The sequence below is a fragment of the Lontra canadensis genome, unplaced genomic scaffold, assembly GCF_010015895.1.
Source record: "Lontra canadensis isolate GAN:19392208 unplaced genomic scaffold, GSC_riverotter_1.0 scaffold8, whole genome shotgun sequence".
NCBI lineage: Eukaryota > Metazoa > Chordata > Mammalia > Carnivora > Mustelidae > Lontra > Lontra canadensis.
Window position 1 is genome coordinate 6,739,359 of NW_022631002.1, and position 21,627 is coordinate 6,760,985.

The 21,627-nt window shown below is 47.2% G+C and overlaps 1 protein-coding gene across 3 annotated transcripts in view; it reads right to left on the reverse strand.

Annotated features, from left to right (window-relative positions):
• BCO1 (beta-carotene oxygenase 1) overlaps positions 1-19,749 on the reverse strand; it is a 35,568-nt gene extending 15,819 nt beyond the window's left edge. Inside the window, exons 1-6 of one of the 3 annotated variants that reach the window (XM_032853894.1) lie at positions 15,770-15,853; positions 14,681-14,760; positions 6,959-7,088; positions 5,249-5,396; positions 3,530-3,677; positions 882-1,102 (exon numbers count right to left, since the gene is read on the reverse strand). In XM_032853894.1, coding sequence (XP_032709785.1) covers positions 882-1,102; positions 3,530-3,677; positions 5,249-5,396; positions 6,959-7,088; positions 14,681-14,747 — 714 coding nt within the window. In that variant the 5' untranslated portion in view covers positions 14,748-14,760; positions 15,770-15,853. Of the gene's footprint in view, positions 1-881; positions 1,103-3,529; positions 3,678-5,248; positions 5,397-6,958; positions 7,089-14,680; positions 14,761-15,769; positions 16,387-19,543 lie in introns of those variants that run through there. The other 2 variants (XM_032853893.1, XM_032853892.1) reach the window with 2 other exon arrangements.
• Positions 19,750-21,627: the final 1,878 nt, after the last annotated feature.

Sequence of the window (21,627 nt, forward strand, 5' to 3'; positions counted from 1 at the left end):
TAGAATGTTCTGAGCAGAGGAGGGACCTCACACTCCTCCCTGAGAAGAAAGGAGAGGTCTTAGAGCTGCATAGTGGTGGTTCTCTCTGGAGAGGAGACTGGTGGCAGCAAGGGGGAGGACAGGGGACTGACAGGTGACTTTCTCTTCTTGTATAGCATTCGAATAGAGAACACTAAGAATTGCTTGATATTTATCACAAGTAAAAATTTACTCATTTCAACAGGAAGTAGATATATTCATACACACATATCCAAGCACAGATTCAGTCATATTCATACATATGTGGGTGTGCACACACACACTCGTATACAGAGGCACGCACATGCACAACAGGCACACGCACATACGCACACATCCACACTTGGAACACTCCGGTGTGCCTGAAGAGGTTTGGTTGTACCATGTGGTGGAATGTTCTATCATTAAGATGTCTAAATCATCTCCAGCACCCCTCCCTGACATTACCCGTTGGCTGCCGGGACACCAGAAGGGCCTTGTCCATGGACGGTGCAAGCTGCAAGGAGCCCAGATGTGGGTCAGGACTGAGGAGTAGCCCTTGGCTGCTGGGCTGGTGCTAGTGGCCTGGCTGATGAGAGCCAGCTTGCCTGAGGTCACACGCTTTTCAGACAGGGACAGTCTGCTCTACTGACTCAGTGACTTGGGGTCCCAGCCCCCTTGTCCCCACCTGGGACCACTCTGCAGGACCATCCAGTTTCAGAACTCTCTGGAAGGTTAGCTAATGAATCTGGGGAGACTGCATGGTAGCTCCCACCCTCGCTCCCTAGGAAAACGCCTGCATGCCAAACTCCATGTCAGTCTGCTTCCTGGGATACCTCATTTGGGCTGTCCTCATGTGGCTGGGGGTCCCAGCCAGGCCTTACCTTGTCCTCCTTGTGGAAGGCCAGGCAGGAGGCCCAGTTCACTCCCCGGATGTACGCGGTTGACATTTTGAGGATATCCAGCTTGAAAGGCTGCTCAAGGAAAACGATGTGGTTCTCGGTGACGCCGAAGCTGTGGTAATAGCTCGGGGAGAGGAGGGAGCGGGAGGTGATGGAGCAGAACACCTCCGTGTGCTTCAAGGGGTTCGTCCCCTTCTCGTCCTCTAGAGAAAGGCAAGCCTCAGGAGCAGCGCGGGACCTGGCCGGCCCCAGACAACACCCCATCACCTGCAGCTGAGCCTTTCAAACTGACCGGGTCGCTAAGAAGAACCTCTGGGTGAGAGCAGACAAGTAAACCAGTGAAGGAGCTGCTGCCTGCCTGACACAGGGGCTCCGAGTGTTCCCACGTAGGCCCCCCTGCCCTGCTAGACCTGCTGCTACAATCGGAAAACACCGAGCCCCAGAGCCAGGCCTCCGGGCCAGGAGTCTGCGTGACAGCCTGGGCGCCCAACCCCTACCTGTGTTCTGAACAAACCCGCTTTTGCATCAAGGTTTGTTCAGAACACAGGAAGGGGCTGGAGAAACCTGGGGCTTCTTTATGCGGGGTCCGGGGCTGCCCCTGCTCTTGAGCCGCAATGGCTCTGCTGAGGAGTAGCAACAGGGACCCAGATACTCGCTCTTGGGCCCTTTCCAGAAAAATCTTGTCAGCCCCTGCTCTGGAACAACACCTCTTCATACACATGGACCACCAGGGATCATGATCGAAGTGTGGAGTCTGATTCAGTATGTGGGGCTGGGGCGTCAGATTCTGCATTTCTCTCAAGCACCTGGGGATAGGCCGGCTCCCCAGATTTCGACTTTGGTATTTTGCTGAGGAGCAGCAATTGAGATGTACCTCACAGGGTTTCCATGAATTTCTTTGTGCTGACCATTCAGAAACACCAAGGGGTGAGACTAAGCACCCACTGTGATAAGGGGCTGTTATGCCTCTTGTGACAGTGGAAGGAGACTGTATAATCTGCATTTTACAGGTCGGAAACTGAGGTGCAACAGAATGTGGTCAGTCGTTATGGCCAAAGGCACAAGGTTAAGCCGAGAAGACACAGCCCTCTCAGCCCGGCCACCTCCTCTGTTACTAGGGATAATAGCGCTCAGAGTGGAGGGAAAGAACAGAATGAAATCATGAAGTAGTCCACGCAGCTCGTCCAGCTTCCGTGTGGCAGAGGAGCGAACAGTACTTGTTCTTGCTCCTGTTCCCCGTCAGGATGAGTCACCGCTGGCCGAAAGGCCTCCCCGCCCAGGCCTGGGGCTGGTTCATAATGAGTTATCTGCAAGCGTTTGCACCTTTCTTGTGGCCACCTGTGCGCACAGTAAACAGCTGGCTGGTGGGAGGGATGCTGTGGGGTTGTGGGGTGGTTCTTTTCTTCACAAAACAAATGGAGCACAAAGCCAACTGAAATGGAAAGCACCCTGGCCTAGGAGGCAGGACACAGGAGTGAATCCCAGGGAAGCCACCAGGAGGCAGCAGGGGCTCAGGGGGGAGCTGCTGGCCTGGTGCTGGAGGCTCCTGTGAGCTGTGTGACTGTGTGACCTTGGGCCTGTCACCTGATCCTCCTGGGCCTTATCTACCCTCTTTTGTAATATGATGTGCCAAACTTAAATGCCTAGGCCATCCCCAGATCTGACATTCTAGGAGTCTGGCGGGACCCTCTATTCCTTTATCGGCTTAATTCATGGGAGTTTCATTTAACAAGACTACTCATTGTGCCTTCTGACCTTAGGGGCTCACATCTGCCAATAGAGACTAGTAAGTAGCTCAGGAGGTTCTACAGGACTATGAGGGAGGGGACCAGCAGGGATCCCAGATGGAAGCCAGTTTTCCTGAACTGACAGGTCAAGCCAAGTACCCTTGTCATTCTGCCCCATCTCCTGAACCCTGTGCAACCACCCTCAGAGGCCTGGTCTCCTGGGTGTGGTTCCCAAGAAGGTCCTGGACAAACAAGGGTCAGAAGTCTCCTCCTCTCAGGAACATGAAATCACAATTGACTTGGGCTTTGCGCCAGGTTCCTGGCCTTAAATGGAGAAGGTTCAGAAGGCCCAGAGAGAATGGGGTGAGGGGTCTGCAAGGTCTGAGGGTCTGAAGAAGGACTGAGCTCCCATAACAACACTAGGAACCTGGCTTTAGGGTCTGGGGGGAAAGTTGGCAGTATAGCTTTGGCATACACAGTCATGTTAGAAAAATTAAAAAAAAATGGATGGAAGAAAGGATGATGGATGGATGGAAGGATGTCTGATGGGCGGGCGGGCGGATGGATGGACGGATGGATGGATGATGGAGAGTTGGATGGATGATGGATGGACAGACAGATGGGTGCATAAGTAAGTGGTGCACAAATAATGGATAAATTAATGAACCAATAAACTGGAGCCTAAAGAAAAGCAGGTTAGAATAGTGAAGGAATTCGTTCTTTCAAAAGGAAAGCCTGGCAGCATCTCTTTTCCCCTGGAGAAGAAAGGTGTGTTCATGGTCATCTGAATCACCCATGAGGGAAAGTGTCAGACTGAGTCTTGTGTCATCAGTGAAAATCAGAACTCTTTGGAGGTAGCCACCCGTGGCATCTGTCCTTCAGGATATGCCCAGAATGACCTACCTGGTACAGCGGCAGGGATCCTAAAGACCACATATCTTGTCTTCCCCTTGTCCATGATGGCTGTGCCCATGTTCAGAACATTTCCGGCAGCATCATAATGGGGATGTGCTGTTGCCAGATTTACAGCCACGTAGTTGCGATAGTCAACCTGCAAAATGAGAGCCACCTGGTTTTAAAAATGGGGGAAGGGTGAAACATGATGAAAAGCACCTGCTTCTAGATTCAGAGAGATGATGGCGACTTTTGCATATCTCCTGATGGGAAAATAAGGCAGACTTCACCTTAAAAGAGGATGTTTACCCGTGTGACCTGATATAAACTCATGGGCGGCCTCCTACAGCACGGAGAGCATAGAGGGGGCAGGAGAGTCTGGGAGCTGCGGGTGTTTTCTGTAGCGTTCGTTGCAACCCTGCTCCCTGGCCCTGCTGGGTGTCCTCAGCATGGTGGCAGAATGCCTCACCACAGAGCAATGACCTGCACAGTGGGGCAGCCTTCAAGCTAATCTTAACTGCTGCTTTGTGTCTTTCTGGTTACCTCATTTACATTCTCCCCCCTTTGCATGCCACAGAGGCGTAAATCTCCAGGCCTCTCTTGTAGGATTATTCTGAGAACATAGAGTTACAAAAACACTCCAGTCAAAGCCCACAACGGGGCACTACCACAGAATTATGCGGGGCTGGGCACCAACTGCTCTCCTCACCTCCCCCAGAATAGCATGACCTCCAGCCCAAAGTCAGGCAAGGCTTCATTCTCTGCTACTATTTCCTCTCGGAGGCTTTGTGGAAAGCATACATCAGTCGGACCTATGCCGCCCAGCTTAAAAGGTGCTGGACATAATTTCACAGCTAAGAAAAGCATTCCCTTTAACAGATCGTTAAAATGTATTGAGAAGCCACTGAGGCTTTGATTAGCCAGCTAGAGAAAAAATGCGTGGGTCTATTGATTTTCATGAAAATGTTGACTTGATTCTGCCCAGGAAAGGTATCTGCTTGGACGTTTATTTTTGTTCACTTGTTCGCTTGCTCTCTGCCTAAGGCCTCCCTCTTCAGGTCAATACAAGGTAGGGCTGCTCCAGTCTGGGCAATCCAGTACATTCATTCAAACTCCTATTAAGATCCCACTCAGTGCCAAGACGGTGGACACTGTTATGGGTTGAATTGTCTTCCAAAAAGATATGTTGAAGCCCTAACTCCTGGTACGTATATTTGGAAACAGGGCCTTTGTAGGTGTAATCAAGTCAAAATGAGGTCATTCTGGATGGAGGTGGCCCTAATCCAATGATTGTATCTCGAGAAGAGAGTGGAGTGATGCATCTATAAGCCAAGGAACACCAAGGATTCCTGGCAGCCACCTGAGACTGGAAGAAGCCAGCCAGCATCTTCCCCTGGAGCCTTCAGAGACAGCATGGCTCTGAGAACACCCCAATTTCAGATTTGCAGCCTCCAGAATCATGAAAGAATAAATCTCTGTTGTTCTAACCCGCCTAGTATGTGGCACTTTGGTTTAGTAGCCCTCAGAACCAACACAGAGATGAAACGACATGGCCCCCACCCCAAGGGAGCTTAGAATCTAGTGCTAAGTGCTGTGCTGGGGAAGCTCAGAATCCAATGGCAGTAGAGGAGGGGCTGCCCCATGAGTTCCTGCAGGCCACATGGCCCAAACCAGGGGTTCCCTCCCATGAGCCAGGAACTGATGCGGTTATAGTAGATTCACTGGTACCTTCTCCAGGGTCTCCAGAGTCTGTGGGTTGATTTTCCTGATGTAATTGGTCTCTGTGGTCGCATAAAAGTCTTCTCCACACTTCATGATGTTAATCAGGCAGTTGTCTGTGAAATCGGGGATGGTGTGGGACAAGTAGGAGAAAGCTCTGTGGAGGAAAGCGGATCAAGAGGAAATCAATGTTCTGCTCAAGATGGCTTTAGTTTTTGTTTTCCTATCACTTACAATGATATACTTCAATTAAGGGGGGAAAAAGTTCCAAGTCCTAAAGGATCACTTGTGGAATCCGGAGGACTTGGAGATCAGTTTGCCTAAAGATACCACCATGCTGAACTAGCTAAGAAGTGAGTCATCTGGGACAAGATGGCCACCAACTGAACCCTCCTGAGCTCTCAAAAACCCAAAGGTCTCCCACACCAGAGACACCAAGAGCTAATAGGCTGTTCTGAAGTATTTTAATGAGTTCCACAGAAATCGTATGTACCCTTCCATAATGCTCCCCTAAGGCTAGCAAAACAGCTAATCCTTGCTTTTGGAAGGAATGAGAGTCCACAGTGGACACTCTGAATTTGTCCAGGAAATTAGTTTAGTTTTCTTTCTTTCTTTCTTTTTTTTTCTTTAAAGAAAAGCAAACAAATGGTGAGCAGAAAAACTCATCATTACTTTGATCAGAAGGTCCTAGATCCATGTGTTGGTTAGTGCTCCCCCTGCTGGCGAATGGTGAAGCAGCGAAGCGCCCTACAGGTGGTAGTTTTGCGGTCTCCGCCCGCCCACTCCCTGCCTGGCTCCTCCCCCGCCTGCAAATGTCAGTTCAGGATCCTGGCACTGCATCCCCTAGCACTGGATCCTGAACTGGAAAGATGACGTTAGTCCAGAAAAGCAGGAGCAATCTTCCATCTCCGGACCAGTATACTGCTAGCACATTTCCTAACTCGTCGATATCCGAGGAGTATCAGGAAGGAGATTCTGACAGCGGGTCTGATTCCCCGGCCAACTGTTTAATTGTCAAGCTTGTAATACATTCATAGTCATCCTAGCCCGGATGATCTGAAACCTATTCAACTAAAAAACTTTCCTTAACTTTTTCTCTCATTTGCCAATTTCCCACCTCACAGATCCTCCCACTTTCTCTACGCACATACAAGCAAAAATAAACCCAGATTTCTTCCTGCTTTTTTACACAAAACATAGCTTATCATATGCTCTTTCTACACCTTATTCCGCCCTGTGCCCATTCGGCACATAGGGAGCAACCTCATTACCCATCCTGCCTTTTATTGCTCCTGCCTGGTATTTTCTTGTACAGTTTCAGTCTTATTTATTTAACTATCCTTCTGTTGATGAACATTTGGGTTGTTTTCAGTTCCTCATTATAACAAATGATGCAGCTGTGGGTAACATTATACATCTGCCATTCCAGACACAAGCAAGCCTATCTCTAGACTGAAGAGAAGGTGCGTTTATAATTTTGGGAGATAATTCCAAATTGCTCTCTTATCAGCCATATGGAAAAATACCTAATAATATGTCAGATGCCATTTGTTTCTCTTGCTATCAGTGATCAAGAACTGCATGGCATAGAGAGGCAAAGCCTGGGCCAGGTAAACGTTTTCATGCACCCTACAGAGAGGATCATCAGATGAGTGGATGCTGGTTGTTTTTACCACTGAGGATATCGAGAAACATGACCAGATTCAAACGGACAGTTACTTGGAAAATATATTTTTGCAGGGGTCCGGATAGGCCATCGTTCCAAACTCTGACACAACAATCCTGTTGGCCTCGATGTTGGCTTTGTAGGTGTCACTTCTTAGGTATTTGCTCCTGTAATAGACTTCACCTGAAAGAGAAGACACAGAATCAGCGCAGGCTGATAGCTTTACGGAGTTTTAAGGTCGATTTCAGGCATTGTAGGGGTATTACAGAAGGAAAGGTGAATTCACTAGGACAGTCCCCTTTAGTGTATACCGGATACAAAGAGCATTTGTGGTGAGCTCTCACTCGAGACAATATGGCAAGGTAAGTATCCCGATGAGCTCCATTTTACACAGCAGGGGACTGAGGCTCAGGCATGTTCAGTTGCCTTGCCAAGAGGTGCTGACCTGGCCCATTCATCATCTCTTCCATCATGGGTCTCTTCAACCATGGATCATCTCTTCCCTCCAGGGAAGGTCCAGATTTGGAGGACGGGTCCAGAAAGCCTCATACTTGGGCTGGGTTTCTCCAGGACCTAGTTCAGCCTTGGAAAACTTCCACTGGCCATTTCAATCCCTGGAGTGACATTTGATACCTACTACAACCAGAGGATGAGCTAGCACCCAATTCCCTGTACGGTAGAGGGTCAGTACCTGTGTGGATGTCTAATTCACGCAGACAACGGAGAGAATCTAATTCACTGCATAAAAGTAGGACCTCTTGACCAGTTCATCAAGACCAACCTGAAAATGTATGAATGGTTCTAGTCCAGTATTAGGTTCCTGTGGCTATTGTAACAAATTGCCACAAAATTAGTGGCTTAAAAAGACACCAATTTGTTATCTTAGCGTTCTGGAAGGTATAGCCTGAATGGATCTCACAGGGCTAAAGAGCAAGGTGTCAGCAGAGAATCCGTTTCTGACTTTTCTAACTTCTAGAAGTTGCCTGCATTGCTTGGCTTGTGGTCACATCACTCTGACCTCTGATTCTATTGTCATGTATTTTCTGACCGCCCCCCATCCCTTGTGATGACCCCTGTGATTCCACTGAGCTCCCCTGGATAATCTCCCCACCTCAAGGTCCTTAACTTAACCACATCTGCAAAGACTCTTCTACTTTGCAGAGTAACATAATATATTCACGGGTTCCTTCTGGAAGAGAGAGGAGATTAGAGCAGGGGGAGAAGAGAGGAGAGAGCTGAGGAGGCCCATCTGGAAGTGGATGGATCCGGAAAAGCTTCCCGGAGAAGGTGGCACTTGAAATAAACCTTGGAAGATGAGTAAAACTATTTGCCTACCATAGATTGGGGAGTTGGCAAGTAGGAGAGAGTAGTGCATTTCCATTCACTCTTCCTTGAAAGTGTGGAAGCAAAAGCCTTGAGGTAGGAAAGGCACCGCACCTCCTGCAAGAGTTGAGGAAGATGGCCTTCAGCATGAGGCAAGGGCTTGGGAGCAGTAGGAATGGGATGAGGTTAAGGGGCAGGCACCCTCTTGGCATATCTGAGGACTTCAAACCATTTGGTGGACAATTTGAAACCTCTGGGTTTTTAAAGTTTTACTTAATTTTGCTGTTAATTAGCAAGTGATTTGTTGATTTTTCCCCACTCTAGAATACATTGGTTGCTGTAATATAATATATGCTTCCAATGCTGGGACAACTATAATATGCAAAAAAGTAGTGTCCAGGTCGTACTGACATTTCATTCCCATAAAACAAGTTGATAAGAGAAATATCCATCATGTATCCACTGCCATGACGATGGGCTTAGGAGAGAACACCTTCCCAAGAAATTCTTGTCTGGTGACTTTTTATATTTAAGAAAGGAAACGGAGCTAAGAGCTAATATTTTATTGTGCACATGTGTGCTAAGTACTGTGTGGACACTTTATGTGTATTTTTTCTGGTTAAATTCTAAAATATAGAAATGTTATCAAATACACCAACCAGAAATATGTTCTTTAGGGGGAAAAATAATCAACCTAATGTCATTTGCTAGTGAAAAGCAAAATAAGACAAAATTTAGACAACAGTTGAAGGTTTCAAATTTCTACTTCAAATAAAGTATAAGGGGCTTACACAACTTACGGCCCTGCAACCCATCTCCAGTGAGTAAAATCGAGGCAAAGAGAGGTTAAGTACCTTGCTTTAAGCCACACAGCTAGGGAGGGGAAAGCTGGATTCAAAGCTGACACAGCCACCACCATCAGTTTGACCACTCCATCTGATCCTGGTTATTAAAGACGCACCTATGGAAATGTGCTACCATTACTGCGTGGCTTGCTGAAGCTTCCCAAACAGAACCCACCCATATGAACTACATCCTCATTTACAGACAGAACATGAGACCCCCCTGGAGGCCCCCTCATAGCTTGTCCAGTCCCCATCCTGGAGAGCTGCTATCTTGACCTCTAATAGCCTTAACTGGTTTTGCCCTTGGAACTGCGTTTTCATTTCCAGACCCAAAGGACACGAGCATCCGTTTCATTGGTAAGGACTCTAGCCTGTGCACCTAGATGGAAATAATAGCAATAACGGCGATGCTAGTCTTCATAAAATTGGAAGAGACCATGAAAGACCTTCTAGTTCTTTCTCTAGCCTTTGCGAGGTAAACTGTGTGCCCCGGAGGCAGATAGCCACCTATCCTCTTCTCAAAAGTCTTTTCGAGGGTGACTCCTGTGAAAATAACCATCACCGAGCTATTTCAGGAGTGGGGGCTCTGTTCTGGGGCTGCAAGAAGAAACCAGGAGGAATGGCTTTGGTTATCCCGGCCCTGGGTTCCTGTATTCAGCCAGTATCTACTGATCACTTCAGTGGGCCAGGAAGTGGGGGCAAGCAGGGCAGGCACATCTCTACCCCTGAGAGGATTCAAGTCTCCAGGTGGTTATGAATTCTGCTCTGTCATCTACCAACCATGCACTAGACCTTGTGTCAGAGTCAAGACTCGGTCCTCTCTGCCATGAGGTGAGGATCATGATATGTTCCTTATGGAGTTGTTGTGATACTTAAAGCCTGTAAAGAAATCAGCACATAATAGGTGCTCAATAAAAGCTATATATGCTATTGAGATGCACTGGGTAGAGTGGGTAGGCTTTGGTTCTGGGGTTAGTCCTAATCCAAGCCATGTGACTCTGTGTGAATCTCTTTACCTCACTGAACCTCAGTTTTCTCAACTGGATATTAGGGATCACATAGCCCTCTCCGGTATAGGATTGGCAGTTTTAAATGAGATGGGATGATATAAGGAGTTTGGCCCATGGGCACATAGCATGTTTGAATTGTCCAACAAAATCCTGGAGGTAGGAAGATGCAACTGAGGGTTTGTAAGGCCACACACATTGGTCTTTGGTCACAGGCTACACAGACCTTACTTCACGGCCACCCTGGTCTCCCCCTGAGCCAGCCTGTCCTTCTCTGGTCACTCTCTCTGCGGGTTGCCACCTACAAGGCACTGGCAAACATGGTTTGCTTAAAATGCTGAACTATGATCACTTGAAGTGTAAACACCCATCCCAGGCTGGCTGTCAGCAGGCGGCCCATTTCCTATAAACAACCAGTCCCAGAGCACGCACGGAGGGCTCAGGGGCCACAGGAAAACGTGTCTCTGGAATTGCTCAAGGCTGACACTCAGCTCTGAGGCTGAGATTAAAGAAGGCCACCACATATTCCCCAGAACCCTGTTCCCTGCTGAGCCCCAATTAGCCACATTCCTTCTAAAGGGACACGAGTAAACAGATGTGCTCTTGCTGGAATCTTCTAGAACTGGGTCAAAGTTTGATATTCCTGGGGGAGTGGGAGATTTTATATAAGTATCTATATCTATCTCCATTTTAAGCAAACTTCTAAAAGGCTAGTTTAGAGCTAGAATAATTGAAAAAGCCAGCTTCAGAAAAGGCTAAGTTCTGGAGAGCTCTTTTTGTCTCTAAACTTTGGTGATGCTGGCTCTTGGAATTTACATGTTCGAATCCTTGTGGGACAACGACCTTGCCTCTAAATAAAAAATTATCAACTGTACTGATGAAGGAAACTTAGGTTCATTCATCTCTCTGCCTGCTTTATAAAAATTTTTAGTTTTGAAGTAATTTTAGGAGCATCTGGGTGGCTCATTTGGTTACATGTCAGACTCTTTCTTGATCCCAGCTCAGGTCTTGATCTCAGGGTGGGGAGTTCAAGCCCTGCACTGGGTTCCACGCTGGGCGTGAAGCCTACCTAAAACAAAACAAAACAAAACAAAAAAACAAAAAAACCCACCCAAACTGAAATGACTTTAGACTTACAAGAAAGAGCACTCCTGTACACCCTTTGTCAGTCCGGCTTCTCCTCCACTCTGTTCCTTTAGTTAAGTCTTTATTGGGTTTTTAAAGTATTCACTTACCCTGGTTTCTGCTAAAGGCTACAAACCATTTTTTGATCTTTCTGCTTTCTTATTCCAGTCTTTTCTTACTGGTTTGGCACTGATTCGGGTTCTCCGTGCTGCACTATCACCTGGTGCTTTGAAGCGCTGGCAGAGAAGCCTGAGCCCCACCTCCACAGCACACTGATGAACTTGGTCTTGAGTGGGACAGGGCAGCAAGGCTGGAGGTCCACTGTGGAGGTTTTCTGAAACCTGGATGTGCTCAGGGGCCATCTAGGAAATGTGTTAGAAAACACTGATGCTCTGACAGTGTCCTTTAGGATTATGATTCACTCAGCCCTGGGTGGGGTGTCAGGATTTGCAGCTTTAATCCTAGAGGATTCTGATTAAGCAGTACACAAACCGCCTTTTGAGAAATACTGGCTTTGTGTTATATGTAAATCAGAGTATCCTGCTCAGCCTTGCTTGTCCTCTTGAATCATGTATGGTAGCACTTAACATTTTTGTTTTATGTTTCTACTCTTGTGGAGTAGAATGGGGAGCCATTGAGAGGTTTGTTTTTTTTTAAAGATTTTATTTATTTATGGGGCACCTGGATGGCTCAGTGGGTTAAGCCTCTGCCTTCGGCTCGGGTCATGATCTCAGGGTCCTGGGATCGAGCCCCGCATCGGGCTCTCTGCTCAGCGGGGAGCCTGCTTCCCCCCACCTCTTTCTGCCTGCCTCTCTGCCTACTTGTGATCTCTCTCTCTCAAATAAATAAATAAAATCTTTTAAAAAATATATTTTAAATAAAATCTTTTAAAAAATATATTTTAAATAAAATCTTTTAAAAAATATATTTTAAATAAAATCTTTTAAAAAATATATTTTAAATAAAATCTTTTAAAAAATATATTTTAAATAAAATCTTTTAAAAAATATATTTTAAATAAAATCTTTTAAAAAATATATTTTATTTATTTATTTGAGAGAGAGATCACAAGTAGGCAGAGAGGCAGGCAGAAAGAGGTGGGGGGAAGCAGGCTCCCCGCTGAGCAGAGAGCCCGATGCGGGGCTCGATCCCAGGACCCTGAGATCATGACCTGAGCCGAAGGCAGAGGCTTAACCCACTGAGCCATCCAGGCGCCCCGCCATTGAGACTTGTAAAGGAGACGAGTGATGAGGCCAGGCTGTGCCACACTAATGTTGGCAATCTGACAACCTCGAAAGGACTGGGTTGGAGAGATGAGGAGAGTGGTAGCCAGCAGGATGGGGAAGTGGAGCAGAACTACATAATGCTTCCCTCATAAGATTCTGGATGTAGAGAGCTTTGAGTTTATATCTGACTTCCACCACTTCTTAGCTGTGTGCCTTTGGGTAAGTTACTTGGCCTCCCTGGGCTATAAAATCGAGAGGTACCCTCCTCCTTAGGAGCTGTAGTGAGGACTGAGTTGTGGTTGGGCATGAAGCACTTGGGCCAGTGGCCAGCAAGCACTCCCTGTAGTGAGCGTTGAAGAGATCAACTGGGAACATATAGCTTCCTTCTCCCAAAACACCCTTTACCTTGTTCGTGTCATTTGGGCTCCATAAATAGTTTCCTAGCGCCCCCCAGGTCAGGCCCGGTGCTGGGTGATGAAGACACAACAATATGAACAGAAGAGAAATTCTCCTAGGCTGGAGAATGGCAAGCTGATCGTTGCAAAGTAGAGTGGGGCATGTACCTTTGACACAGGCCAGATTCAAGAGCAGAATGGGGAAATGCAAGCAGTTGAGAGGACTCTCCATACTTCCTGTTTTCCAGCCAGTTCCAGATTATGCATAGAATTGAGTCTTTCATGCTACTGCATACATATTTTTTAAATTTTCTGTACATTATGTTTTGACATCTTAAAAAAACCTTCCTGGTTGGAGGAGACTGTCCTTCCCTGGACTAGTCGATTCTTAGAGGTAGCAAAGGGCCCAGTATATCTTTGAGATGAAAACTAACTAATTCAGAGCCAGATCTCCTCTCTCTGGCCCATGCACTCCCAGAGGCAATATTCCTCTGCCTTCATTACCCCAGGGCCAGGTGCCAGGCAACCAGAGACCACCCCCGTAGCCTAAAGCCTGCCAACATGAGCCAATCCTGAGCTGTTTACTCTGCCCTCTCTTGTCTTTCCCTCAGAAACCCCAGGACAGGCCATGGCCTATGTGCTTCCCCTGCTCCTGTCTTCTGCCTCTGGACCACCCTGGTGCTATCTGCTGTGTGCTGGTGTGACATGCTGTGCCTCTTAAGACCTGTGACTGTAAGAGGCTTTGTTCCCAAGCCTCCCTCTGCCTTCTTTTGTGCTCACAAAAAGAAGACAAAACAGCTACTTACTTTGGACAATGAATTTTTAGTTTGAAAATCTACTAGAAACTTTTAGAAAGTCTAAGCAGTGTGGGATAATGTTGGTCACGTGCCTGTTTAGCTCACTCAAGGATTTTGGTGGATGGCAGCCATGCTTCTGGAAAGACAGCCATGGCTTGGTCATCCCCTGCTGGTTCTCTCATCTCCAGAGTCTCTATGGAAGGATGTGGAAGCTGCCAAACAGCAAGCTGTGAGGGCTTACTCAAGCTACCTGCCGTTTCTTAGGGGGATGAGTTAGGGTGAGAAGAAGAGCAGGGATGGTTGCAAACTTGAACCCTAGACAACACAAGTCAGAGCCCAGCCCTACCTCAGCAACCTTGCTTGGCTAAGTGACTCAGCCTCTCTAAGGTTCCCATCTCTGCATCTGCAAAGAGAGGACAAGCGTGCCTCCCATGCAGCCCTCATCTGAGCCCCTGAAATGGATCACAAGGGACGTGACAGCCCAGCGAATCAGGGCCTTATGGAAAGGAAGCCAGTGTACTTTTACCTTCCATGCACACTGTCCAGAACAGTGTTAATTTCCCTAGGAATCACTGGTAACTTCTGTCTAGGAAAGGAGGGGACTGTTAAGGCCTTGGGCTGTCAGGAAATATGGAACCACCACTCTGTAGCTGAGTTTCAGTAGTATTTGTTAAGTTTTTGCAAACTCAGAGCTCATGGTTTTCACACATGGGGTCTTTAGTCACGAAATCTTAGAGCAAGACACTGGCCTAGAGTCTGCATTCAAAAAAATAACTGCTGACTGGTTGGCTTAGAAGAAATAGTATTAAGCAAATATAATGCTAATGCTTACTGAGCATGTGTTCTGTGCCACGCATTATACCAAGCTCCTTGCACATATTAATGCCTTTAAATTCCACGGCAACTCTGATATCTCCATTTTACAGATGGGAGACAGACACAGAAAGGGTCAGTAACTTGCCCAAGGTCACAGATCTGAGGTGCATGTTAGCTAAGATGAAGATGGGATTCAAACCCAGTGACAACGATGGGGATTTTCAATGTGTTTTGCGCCTACCGGGTGCCAGGCCCTTGCTAGATACCCGCCCTTCAAAGGACCGTGACAGCTCTGCAAAGGGGATCATCAAGCTCTTTTTACTGCAGAGGAAACAGAGGCCAAGGGAGGTGAAGCCACCGGCTTGTTGGGCTGGAAGGTGGGGGGTTAAAGAAAAATGTCATCAGGCTGAAGCGCTGGACACGAACTTCCCCAGCATGTGACCCTGAGCCTGCTAAAGCCCCACATGACCCTCCCAGACCTCTTTATGAACTCAGAGTGTGCTGTTGTGACCTACACCGGCACCGTGGCCAACAGCAACGAGTTCACCGTCCACCTCGTGAGCCAGTCACCTGAACGCAGAATTCTGTCTTATTCAGTCATTTCAGTCTCCCCTCTGGGAGAGCCACTGTACTGGTTGCTTGAGTGACAGGCTCTCCCTTGACTGGTGAGAAGTCTCCTCAGCTCTGTGCTCTTCCTGTTTTCATCTGAGGCATGTCTGACTCCAAAGCCAGTAATCTCCTCCTGTTCTCGCCCACCTTCATGAGAAGGCATATCATTTCGCAGGCTGGACTCTCTGAAAGAGAAGCTTGGACCCCTTTCCAGGGAGGTTTGTGCTTGTGGTTGGCTCAAGGATGGCCTCTGCAAGATGTCCATGTCCTGATCCCTGGAACCTGTGGAACTGTTGACTTAGAGGGCGATGCAGACATGATTATATTAACAATTTTGAGAAGGGAGGTAATCCTGGATTATCTGGGGGGGCCCAATGCCATCACAAATGTTCTTAGAAGAGGCAGACAGGAGGGTCCAAGAAGGAACTGTGATTATGGAAGCGAAGGAAGTGGAGAGAGTGAGGGAGAGAGCAGGTGTGCAAGAGGCTCTGCTGCTCTTTGCAGATGCAGCTGGGGCCACAAGCCAAGGAAGACAGGCAGCCTCTAGAAGCTGGAAAAGGCAAGGAAATGCGCTAACTCCCTGAAGCCTCCAACACCTTGAGTTTAGTCCAGTTTTGACTTCTGAATTCCATAATTGTAAGAATAAATTAGTGCTATTTTGAGCTACTAAATTTGTGGTTGTCTTTACAGCAGCAACAGCAAACCAAACCAGTACTCTTACCGTCTTTAATTGTGAAGCTGTGGAGCAAGGCCAGGCCGTCAAACCAGTGGTTGTATCTGGTCTCCCCCACTGTGTGCATTCCAGGCCCATTGCGGAGCAGGGTGCCCTGCAGCCATGTGGGAATCCTGCCTGTTAAGAGAAAGAGTGGTTTCCAGTTTTCACATCTCAACCAAAGAGCTATGAGACGTGGCCATGTAAAGGAATTGAGGTCACGATCCCAACATGACTTGTAGCACCCACTCATTCCTTCAGCAGTCATTTCCAGAAAGGGTAGGATATGCCTGGATTGTGCCAGCACTGAGGATACCGAGAAGAACTGATGTCATCTCTGTCCTCAAGTTGCTTACCACCCACAGAGCAGATGGATGAACAGACACCCTAACCTCACCACAATAAAGGAAGGCAATGTGACAGGCTCAGCAAGGGGGCTGCGTGGAACACAACCTCACCCCCAGGTAGGGTGAGAGCAGGAGGGTGGGGAGGCTGAGTCTTGAGGGGGAGTAGTTATTGGCCTCGCAAAGGCATGAGAAAAGAACATTCTAGAACTGTGCTGTCCAATATGGTAGCCACGGGCCTCATGTGGCTACCGAGGACTTGAAACCTGGCCAGTCTGAACAGAGATGTGCTGGAGACTGTAAAATACACACTGAATTTCAAAGGCTAAGTATGAAAAAATATATAAAATATCTCATTAGCAATTTTTAAAATATTGATTACATGTTGAACCTATAATGTTTTAGATATGTTGCCTTAAATGAAATATATGGTTAAAATTAACTTCACCTGTGTTTGTTTTTGTGTTTGTTTTGTTTTTACTTTTTTTTGAGTGTGGCTATTAGAATTTAAAACTATGCATGTGGCCTGCATTTTATCTCTGTTGAATAGCACTGCTCTAGAGGTAGCCTGCGGCAGTAGACACTGTTGGTGCCCCACCCTTGTCCTCTTAGCACTGACCTCTCCCTAAAGGTTACTTTCTGCCACTACCTGCAGCTCTCTGCCTGAGGGCTTTGTTTTCACTGAAGGAGCTGCTCTGCCCACACACTAGGCAAGCTGGAACACCTTGGCGTTAATGCCCTATAAGTGGCTGTCACCCAGTGATGGATGGGGAGTTGGACATCGCATGTGACCACTTCCTTGCCCCCAGTTGGGACAATATGAGGCATGTGATACACTATGCCCAGAGGGCTCAGGTCTGATGACTCACTGGTCTGTAGCTTGACAATGCCCCCTTTATTGGTTTCCCTCCCAGTGTTTCTTGGGATCATGTCCCAAATTAAACTACTTACATCTGAATTCTTGTTGCTGGGGAACACAAACCGGAGAGATCAAAGACCAGCTCAAAGACCAGCAGATGTGCCAGTTGTTTAGCAAGACTGGTCTGTAATTTTCGAGTGAGGAAGCGTAAGTATTGAGGCCTGAGAGCTAAGCATGAAGCATGACAAAAGCCAATGAGACCACACCAAGGGTTTGGATTAGAAGGTTAGCAGAATGGCACAGCTTGGCCAGTTAAAATAGGGAATGAGAGGATCAGATTTTTGTGCATGTGCAATTTTTTTCTTGAGATAAAATTCACATAACAAAAAAATTCCACCATTTAAAAGTATACAATTCAGGGTTGTTGTTGTTTTTTTTTTAAATATATTCACAATGTTATGCAATCATCACCATCTAGTTCCAGAACATTCCATCACCCTGAAACAAAGTCTTGTCCTCCTGACAACCACTAATCTACTTTCTAAAGATCTACCTCTTCTGATCAGCTCATATTAATGGAATATGCTCAGATTTGGGGTTTCAAAAGTTGTCTCTGTGGTGTAGAGTGTGGCAGGAGGAGGAACCAAGAGGAGGCAGGAAGGCTGAGCGAGGATGGAGAGAAACAACAGAGAAAAGAGCTGGAGGATGTGGAATGAGTAGGATTGGGAGCTTGAGTGAATATGAGGCAGAGGGCCCCACGTCTTTTTCCCTGGGCAACTAACTGAATAGCGGGGCTCTTCACAGAGACCCAGATGCAGGAAAAGGTGCAGGTGAGGCAGAGCAGAGAGAGGGGAATCTGAACACAAAACCCCAGACAGAAGGACACGTATTGAGCACTATGTACCAGGCACCAGTGCGGGGTGGGGAGCAGGTGCATTAAATCATATTGTCATTGCAAGTGACCCTATGTGGTAGGTACAGGCAGACTATTTTACACAAGAAGGAAGTGAGGCAAGAAATGCTTAATTAACTGGAGGTCTCAGAGCCAAGAAAGCACTGTCCAACATGAAGCCTGGACATGGCCTTCATGGGCAAACGTGGGACAATCTTTAGTTAACAGGCGGCCAATGGTTAGACTTGACCCCGGACTGGAGGCCTGGACTGAGGGTTGGGAGCACGTCCTTCGTGGGCCGCCTGGACTTGGGCAAGTCACAGCCCCTCTCCAGCCCTCAGCTTCCCTCAAGGAGGAAGGCATGATTTATAGCAGTGGTTCTCACACTTGGAAGCAACCAGAGGGCTTGTAGAAACACACACTGCTGGGCTCCACCTCCAGCGTATCTGATTCCGTGGGTCTGGAGTGGGCCCAGGAATTTGTGATTCTAACAAACGCCCAGGTGATGGGGAGGCTACAGGTATGGGTTGGAGGTGTGGAGAACAACTCATGTGGATCCACCTGTCCACTCAGATCTGTAGGTTCCAGGATTCCGGCTTTCTAAAATTGCCAAGGATTTCTGTGCAGCCATTAAACATAAGGCTTACGGGCAGCATGCTCATGGTGTCCCAGAGCATAAAAGGATAGGTATTGGAGGCTCTCTTTTTTTAAATAAAATATTAATTGTAAATAAACATGTGTTTTTGAAAAAAATATTTGTCGTCTATACAATCTCTAGCTTGTAAAAACTTAAAGTGCTCCAGTATTAGGAATGCTCGAGATGGAAATACAGCTGGTTTTATTGCCCTGTGCTCCCATTACCATATCCAAGTTTTTATATATGTGCACATACAAAACACACACACACATAGAGATCATACGCTATCTTTGTAATCAGAGAAAAACACACATAAAAGCTATTCTTTCAAAAGCCTTCCAAGGCAATTCCTTGGTTGAAAAGCTCCCATCTGACTTCCTCACAGAGAAATGCTCACTTGGGAAAAGCCTCCAGATCCAAGTATCTGAGGATGAAAGCACCTGCGTGCCTGAGCCAGCCACGCGCCATTCTCAGGGGCAGCACAGAAGGGGAGAGAGCGGGAAAAGTAACAGATGAAGAAAACGAGACACAAAGCCCGCTAAAGGACTGTTCTGGTGGAGGGTCCTACTCTGGGTCTGTTTGACTTACGACTCTGCGGGTACTCCAAGGCCCCGATCACCCCTCAAGGACATCAAGACACGCTCTGCATGTGCCCCACCCCCGCATGCACATGCAAAAGTGGAAGCCCATGTGTGCCTCTCATGCCATTGATAAGGTAATTTAGGGCGCACAGATTTGCACAAAGGCACCACCCGCTTGGAACGGGCCATGCCCTGCAGAATCACTCCATTGTCTTCATGCCAGTCGGAGCATCCCCAGCTCTTCGCCTCAAGTAGTGAGAACGACTCTCCCTCTCCCTGGAAACAGTTTCTGTGTGTTAGAAGCACACCTAGATTTTCGCAGAGAATACGTGTGGATTGTGGATCATTCCCTGCTATAGACTGCATTCCAGATTTTCCAAAAATAATTTACAATAAATTTTACCTTTATAAACAGAAGAGAAAGTGTATGTCTAAATATATGAGAGCCCGTGTCTGCACTAAATGCTTACCTGTCACTTTGGCCCTCACAGGTTCCAGCTGCTCCTTCTTATTTCTGCCAAATATTATATCCATGGCATGGGGCGCTGAGCAGGGATGATACTGACAGTGCGCAGACACTCTGCTGTGTTCCAGGCAACCAATCTTCGATCTTTGGTTCCTTCTTTTCTTTCCTTTCTGCTCTCCTGAGCTTCCTTCTACATCTCCTTCCCTCCTGTCGCCCTGAGAGCCTGGTATGTCTTCTCACACAGCGGAGGCGGGGGGCGAGGGGGGGGCTGCACTTTGGCTGCTGTTATTTATCTGTGGTCAAAGGTCAATTCCCCAGCCATGAGTCCTGTCTAATCTTTAACCCTCCTACTGTAACCCCAACTCCCTTTCCAGTTCCACATCTGGCTTAAGCAAGAAAAGCTACTCTTCTGCTGGGTTTAAGCTGGCAGGATAATTCGGTGGGTGCATTCTGCACAGGTATGCAGCCTGAAATAATCAAGCCCAGGAGGTGGAGATGATTTATGATCAGAACAACAGGAGAAACTATCAGGGCCTGGGATTAGGGGAGCCAAGAGCGTGTCAATCGGTAGAATTCCTTCTGCACATGGTGGGAGCTTCTTCAGCAGAGAGAGCTTTTTGTTTTGTTTTGAATAAAGGTCCCTGAGCCTCCCCCTCCTTAAAACATCATATTCAAGATTTTATTGAAGTATACTTTACCTAGAGTAAAATGCACGGATCTTAACTGTACTTCTTGATGTACTAGAGAGATGTCTATGTACATGCAACAGTCATCCCAATTCATATTAGAGTGTTTCCATTACCAGAGAGTTCTTTTGTGATTCTTTCTGGTCAATTTCCAAACCCCACCCTCCAGAGTAAACCCCGATCTGATTTCTTTCACTAAAGATGAGGTTTTTGTCTGTTCTTGAACTTCATATAAGTGAACTCATAATAAATCCTTTTACCAGTTAAAAAAAGTTATATTCAAAGAGCAACCTAATTTATTACAGGTTTTTTAGGAGAAGTAAACATAAAATGTTTACCCATTTAAACCATAAATATAGGGAACCAAAAACGCTAATCGACAACAATGAAGAATTGTAAAAAACAAAAGCAAAAACAAAACAAAAACAAATGTCAGTTGGACTTCCTGGTCTAACAGGGGAGAGAAAGGACGCCGATCTGTGATTTCAGAGTCCCCTGTATTTGTGCCTCTCCGTGTGATACCATTGCCTAAAATCCATATTCAAGTGGCTTTGAATGTTGGCTAATGAGTTAATGGACTCCTCTCTACTCTCTTGCTTAAAGAAAGCAGCAGCTGTTTCCTCTCCGGGTAGAGGAAGACAGGGTGTGGTGCAGGTCTTTACGTGGCTGCGGAGTACAGCTCCTGTCAGGTCTGGGCCGAGACGGCGTTCCGGGATCTGGGAGCCCAGTCTGGACAGCCGCCTGGTCTGGCTGCCTGCCCAGCCCTGGCTGCACACTCCGGTCACCCGGCTGCACGTGCTCCTCACTCCACTCCGCGATGAGCCTCACTCCACACACCCTGACGTGAGACCTTTCAAGGGGGTGCCCAGCTCTGGGTGGTCTTAACCACGTGTTGGGTGATTCTGCTTCTCTGCCGCTGCTGAGGAGCTCTGGTCCAGGGAAGATGCTGTGTGTTTGGGTTGATGCTAGATTCGCATTCTTCCCTTTCCTATGTGTCTGCCTTATCCTCTCTGAGCCTCCATTTCCTTAACTGTAAAATGGGGGTGTAATGATATCGAAGTCCCAAAGTACTGTAAATCAAGGGTCTAGTAAAGGCACCTGGCCCCAAATAGCTACCGATTAACACCCTTTCCTCCCCATTCGCCCAGAAGGCAGTTCCCTTTGACCCACATTTTCCATTCGGTCCCATAACTTGCCAGTTTATTCTTCTGTCTGGTCTAAACATGTATATCATGTCAGCGTTATTATTCCTAGGTTGTGAAAGCTGTGTCCTTGCGGGGATTAAATGAGAATGTCTGGCATAAACGATGAGCTCAGGGGGAAAAAAATGCACCACCAGAGGCAGGAGCTCTGGTGCAAGGGGGAAAAAAAGAGCTCAAGGCTTAGAGCTCAGAAGACCTAT